At 36.3% G+C, this 6,939-nt stretch overlaps 1 protein-coding gene across 1 annotated transcript; it reads left to right on the forward strand.

The window, feature by feature from the left end:
* Positions 1-220: 220 nt before the first annotated feature.
* LOC104598607 (uncharacterized) lies at positions 221-1,543 on the forward strand. Its single transcript, XM_010260765.3, has one exon. It carries the CDS (start codon positions 760-762, stop codon positions 1,435-1,437), a length of 678 nt encoding a protein of 225 aa, XP_010259067.1. The 5' UTR covers positions 221-759; the 3' UTR covers positions 1,438-1,543.
* Positions 1,544-6,939: the final 5,396 nt, after the last annotated feature.

Below are 6,939 nucleotides of genomic sequence, written 5' to 3' on the forward strand. Positions count from 1 at the left end.
AAAACAGAAATAAAAATCCAGCAAATTCTGGAGCAGGAGTGCAACTTTAGATTTGTTACGTACGTAACGCCGTGGACAAAGACAAACTACAAAGAAAGACACGATGGCAAATCTGATAATTTGATGGAATTAAGGGGCAATCGGAAATTCATATATTTTACACCGCAGGGATTCTGACCATTATAAAAGGAGCCAATCAACGTAGAAGAGATTTCTTATCAGTTATCTCTGCTCTGCTCTGCAGCAACTCCTTTTTATAATAATTCTTTTTTTTTTTTTTGGGCAAAATGGGAGCCCCGCAAATATTTTCCTCGTTTCAATCAATCCACAAATATAATTGACACTTGACAGACAAACAATAGAACATCATTCTTTGTTTGTTTACTCCTTTTTCAGGGATAGATAAGGTTTTGGGGTTTCTATCCTACCAAAGTTCAGTCTTTTTAATAAGAATTTCAGTGCGGATTTCTTAGAATTTTGATTAGGGTTTCTCTCTGGGTCTTTTCTGAAGTGGGGTTTTTGTATAATTGAACTAGAGGAAAGAAGAAGACCTTCTTCCTTTCCTTTTTTTTTTCATTGTATTTGCAGTTTTAAGTGATTTTGCCCTTTTAATGGTTTAATATCACTAGAGATTTATTGGCGTTTTTTTCTTCTTCTGCAATTCGACCAATAATCCATCCTTAAGCTGGTTGTCTGTTTTAGGGAAGAATTTGGACGAAATTGACTGATCCATTCATCCACTGGTTTCTCTCTCTGTTGATGCTTCTATCGCTTCCTTTCAACAATTCGATTAGGGTTGCAATTCGTATTCAAAGCTGGACGGCTTTGTCTGTTAGGGCATCTTTGATATTGATCTGGTTAATTCTTTCTTTGTGTTTGTTCGTTGAATCCGTCGAGAGACTCGAAACCATGAAGGTCCATCCCGCTCCCAAGAAGCGAAACATCACGTTTCGATACGACCACAATTCAAGCCTCTCTGAAGCCAACAGGATCATGAACAGGCAGAAGAAGCTGCGTCGACTTCCTCACATATTCAATCGGGTCCTGGAGCTCCCCTTTCGTTCCGATGCTGATGTCTCGGTTGAAGAGAATTCGGATTGTTTCCGTTTTATCGTAACCACCGATGATGTAGGCGACGATGTTAGAGCACACACGATCGAGATATACCCTGGAGTCACCAAGATTGTGATCAGGGGGACGAACGTTCTTGAACTGTCTTTGGACGAACTTGAGCTCGATCTATGGAGGTTTAGGCTTCCACCTACGACCAGGCCGGAGCTCGCTACCGCCGTTTACGTCGATGGGGAACTAATTGTGACAGTCCCAAAAGGTGCGAATGCTGACAACCCAGGTGGTACCAATGAGGAAGGGGAAGTTTGGGGGGAAGAAAATGGGGACCTCAGGGGAGGAGTTGGTCGCCTTGTCCTTGTACAGTAACGCCTTTCTTCCATTCCTGTGGCTTCAAAATGCAATTTCATTTAAGCTTGTTCATGGAACTCATTCTGTATGCTTTCTGGTTAAATTTAGAAATTGCCTTTAATTACTTGGGATGGTTGGCTCCATTTATTTTTCTTGAATTCTTTGTGGATGGTTTTAGTTCTGCCTCTGGTAAGCTGTTCGAATGACGTCTAGTTTTAATGCTTTTTAATTAATTTGATCTTCACAGTTGACATCACTCGGGAATCATTTTGTTTTGGACTTTAATCCTCTTACTTTTCTTAGAAGATAATGACATCTCTTGTGCTTTGCTTGCTGATTATTCATGAGTTTTTTTTTTTTTTTTGGTATTTTAGTTTTTGAAAATCTGGTTTTGCCATGTGCCGGTGTTTGCACCACCAAGCAAAGCTCTTTTCAGAAGCTGTATCAGAGTGTTAATTTGGTGTTCTATACCAAGGTGAAGTTTACTTGTTTCATGGTTAACTGACACAGGCATATATTCTCCTGGTTGAGTTAGTGGGGGATGTCATCCTCTAAATTCGATAACCCAATTATGTTATTCTCCTTTGAGCCATTCACATATGCAAAGTTTCAAGTAGTTGATCACTGGCTTGTGCATTTCTTATGCTTTGACAGATCTGGCAATCATATCCTTTTTTAGGGCTGCAAACAGTATCTGATTGTCCGAATTTGAATTCAAATTGATTCTATGGAGGGTGATCTGAATTTGATCAGTTTATAATTGGATCAAATATGGATCCACCCCTATCAGAATCTCATTCTATTCAATCAATCAATCAATCTATATATAGGTTTATGTTTCATATGTGTAATTTTCAATTCATAAAAAAAGTAATTTTCAATTATTTTTATTCATAAAATATAATATCAAAGTCATTTTCAGCTCATTTTATTAATACTAATATGATATTTTGATCATTTTTAGTTTAATTTATTTATTTTATTCAATATTTGTTTGCAATCTGAATTTGATTTGAATCCGGCATAAATCCAATCAGAATTTGAATATAAACGAATCAAATTTGGATCTATCTATATCCGATCCAATCTGTTTGCAGCCCTAATTTTTCGTTTAGGGATTTATATTCCCCCACAGTACATACTCATTTGTCACTGGTTTTTCTTTAGCTTGCTGGAAAGTTTTTTGAGATGGAGATTTTCATCTGGGAGTTATATTTTTTCATATTTTTCTTAACATTGTACTTCTAGAATCAATGAAAAAATTTGTCATTCCTAGATAACTTTTCCATATGAAATAAGGGAAATGTTTCCAGCTTTGGAATCTCGAAATGATGTTCCCTGTTTGGGTGAATTTTGCAAGATATTTGTCCACCTTAATTTACTTTCTGCTGAATCAAATACATAGGAACATAAGAAAATGTTTTCCACGAGGACCAATTTTTGCTAAAAAAATCCTACTGAAAGTCGCTTATTTCAGTAGTTTATATGATTTACCTACACAGATATTATGCTTCCCATCAGATTTTATCTGTCTCATCCAAAGAATCCTACTGGTACCTGGTAGCTGTTTGCGTCTATTTAGCCTTATTATTTCTATTGCATTGCACAGATCAGTCACTTGAGGTTCAACCATACATTGTAAGTTTTTGATTCGTAGACATTTTGTGTCTGAGGATGGTTTACAAAAAAGCTCCCTCCTACTTTGTTGCTTCTCCAAGCACTGCTTGTTGCTGCTGGTGTTCACCAGTGTGTTTAAATTCTGGGTGCAGAGATTGCATTTCAAGTTTTCAACGACTCTGCCAAATCTGAATTATTTTGCTTCTATATGTGCAGTTAAATAAGTGCTCAAGTTTTATTATTTTTATTTTTTATTTTTTAATCGTAGACACTGTCTTCTGTGATGCTTACCTAATGTCTTCTCTTTTTATAGTAATTGCTTTTCATGTTTAAAATAAAAATTAAGAACACATTGGAATTTATTTTTGCCTTTTAAATGCAAGTAAATTTCTTGCTCTTTCTCTTTTATTGATTATTTTACCTTATCACAGTTGGAATTGAAAGAAACCATCGGCTTTGCCTGGGTTGTCATGGACTCAGGGGTCACTGTTTGATGTGTCTCAAAGAGCCTTTTAGGTTAAAAATCGTTAGTGATTATTGAATATAACATTCCTACTGTAGGACTGTGAGAGTTTTGATATCAGGGTATCTGCATGGTTGTATTTGTTATCAGATTGGGATTTCCACTAAACAAGCTGGAGGGGCCTTGCATGTGCATGAATAAATCAGGAGGTTGAGAAAGAAAAGCCATGTTGTACATTGATGATTGATGGTCTTTCTCAACATTCAGGAGAGTCCAATGCATCATTTCAACTGATGTATACTGATATAAGTTTGAATCTACTCAGCCATGTACTAGTTTGCAGCCTAACAGGAAATGCATATTAGCCTTTATGAAAAGGGAAACATACTAGAAGGGATAATTCTGAAGTTGGGGGATAGAGCTAAGGCAACATGAAGTCATGAACATTGAACATGGAATGAAGGGGGGGTTTCTCCTTTTTATCTTAAAGCATATGAATTATACTTCTTATTTTTTTTGATCAATAACACTTTCATTAAATCATCAATAGAAGATTTACAAGAGGAAGACAAACACACTTATCTTCCAAGAGCAACAAAGGATCTCAAGAAAAAGGAAAAAGCATTAAAGTTAGAGTTTAGCCCAAAACAGTGAATCCCTTTCTGCCCCTTGTTTAGCTAAACTATCAGTTAGGGACCACCACCTGCACCAGCCACTTAAATTTCCTCTTTTCATTGTTGTACTTCCATAAGCCATTGTTATCTTTATTCTGCCACCCTATTACCACCTCTGAATCCCCTTCAATTATGAGTTTCCTGATGTTCAACTCCTTAGCTTTTTGGATTCTTTTCATAATTGTAAAGATCTCAACTCTAAGGGAGTCACCCACTCCAATTGGGCTTGAGAATATGTCAGAGATGACCCCATTCTCATCCCTAAAAACACTCCCAATCCCCTATTGTCCCGGATTTCCCCTACTACATCCATCAAAGTTTAATTTCAAAATCCAACATGTGGAGGGGTCCAAGACACACTCATTATTGACTTGGTCTGTGTGCAATTTGCAATTTCACCCCACTTCATCAACATGTCATCCACAGTGTAATTTGTGAATAGCTCCAAAGGTTTCAGCCACAACCCTAATATGTATGATAGCCCTCATATTTGCTGTTCCTCTCTCAACTTCTGAGAATATCCTGGAATTTCTTTCTTTCCAAAGTGTCCAACATACTGTAGCCCTTAGTCCTCTTCACATAGTCCTTCTCCTTTTTATCCGCTAACTGAAAAAAGAAGGGGAAAAAAGGCCCTGCAAGTCTGATGGAGGATTCCAGTTACATCCAAATAGGGAGAAAGCCCAATCCCAAATTGACCTTGCAAGATAGCAAGACACCAGTATGTGAAAATCAGTCTCCCCATCTGCTTTACAAAGAACACACCAATGAGGTGACAAACGAGTATTGAGTCTCTTCTTTTGGAATAGATCACCAGTGTTGAATTATATTTTCTCTTAGAGGTTTTAGTCCTTCAGATGTCAACTTCCTGAACATCACACAGCTCAGCTTGGAACTTGTAAATAAGCTTGTGGTGGGGACATATTTTTGGCATTTGGCTTGTTTTGTCTTGATTTGGTTTCTATTGGAGGAAAACTGAAAAACTAAACCAAGGATCTAATGGTCGTAGTCTCGACACAATTCAACTACTACCAGTGGTGGGGACATATTCTTTCTACGCAATTCAGCTTTTATTGCCTTTAGGTTTTTTGTAGCACACTAGCACTTATATAAAGTGCTAGCATCGTCATTGAGCCATGTAACTAGCTAACTTGACGACGAACTTTCCACTGGATTAGCCTTCATCCTACTACCAGCCTACCGCTGCCATGAGGGGTTTGTATCCTCCTATCAGCACGTGCACAGGGAAGTTCAACCAAGCTGCAGAATGGATTGCTGGACGGGTCAATTGAGAGAGTTGTGTGTTTTAATTTCGGCCTATGTAATGAATCTGAGTTTATGAATAATTTCGGCCTTTGTAGTTCCTTTATCTTCCTTTCTATCAAAAGACAGAAAAAAGGGTAAAAAAAGATACACTTGAAAGAATCTCGCAAAATCACAATCGGTTGATAAGGGCCGATTCATTTTTTCTTTTGAGCATATGGGCATGTGGGAATGCCAATGGTTCACCATCTATGTTGTTCCCAGAATTCCAACCCAAGAAGAAAGCATAACATTAGGAAGTCTTTCTTAGATTAGGAGCAATATATGAAAGATATGATGATCACCCTACATGGTTATTCTTCTCAATATCAAAATATATGATCTGATAGGTCTTATATTAGCAGATCAATTAATTAATAAAATATCAGCATTAGTATAAATAACTATTCTGGATGGTGATTTGGGGGGGAGGGGGGGGGTAAAGGTAAAATCTTGGGCTGACAAGCATAAGAATGTGAAGTTTGAATCTGAAAGCAGCCACTGTGTAAAAAGAAATGTAAAGGTTATGTCAATATGCATTCATTCCTCAAAGGCCCTGTGAATTATATTTCAAAAAATTTTATGTCATTAGATTAAGGTTTAAATTATGTTCATATTGCATCCGCATTGGATACATCAATATAAAGATCTTTTTGTAAATATTTAAAACTTTAAATTGATGGTTGAGACCTAATATTAAAAAAGTAAAAAAAAAGAGCACCAGTCATATCGATATGCACTGATACCCACTCAAGGGCATTGGGTGCATTGATATTTTAATCCTCGAGTAAGATTTAAACCTGGTCTTTCATATTAAAGATGTGAGAACTCACCATTAAATCATTTTATCATGGTGCAGTATTTGTTAAAATAATATAGGTTTTACATTATCTAACCCGTATACCACATTTATTCAAATAAATAATGTAATATATGAATATTCAATCAGAAAAGTTAAAAAATAAAGAAAAATAGATCATTAGTATCAATATTTTATGTATGGTAGTGAACTTCACATTGGTTTTCCAAGCATCTAAATACATATTTTACTTCACCATTTTTTTAGTTTTCCAAAGTGTATAGTTTACATCTCAAATAAACTATACAAATATTAAAATACGTATTCGTTTTATGCTTATACTTAATTTACAATCTTTTTAAGATTGATTCAGTTTTGGAATTTATGCATATCCTAGTCATTCCAATCCAAAAGTGCATCGCAATATGTATCTTTCAATTTTCCACCAACGTAAATATTGTATCTGAATCCGTTTGGGCCTTAAAATTAGTATTGTTGAAATTGTGAGATTTACTGAGTTTACCTACGTAATCCTAGTAATTCCAGAGTTTCAGGTATATCTATCGATTTCCTCTGTAGGGGACATCTCCCCATAACAAGTAGATGTTTCCAATGCACGGCTTGTTGGGATATGCTGTGGCCAGTGGGGAGCCAACACGAATTCAGTG

This window comes from Nelumbo nucifera, chromosome 6, assembly GCF_055504915.1.
Source record: "Nelumbo nucifera cultivar China Antique chromosome 6, China Antique-T2T, whole genome shotgun sequence".
NCBI classification, from domain to species: domain Eukaryota; kingdom Viridiplantae; phylum Streptophyta; class Magnoliopsida; order Proteales; family Nelumbonaceae; genus Nelumbo; species Nelumbo nucifera.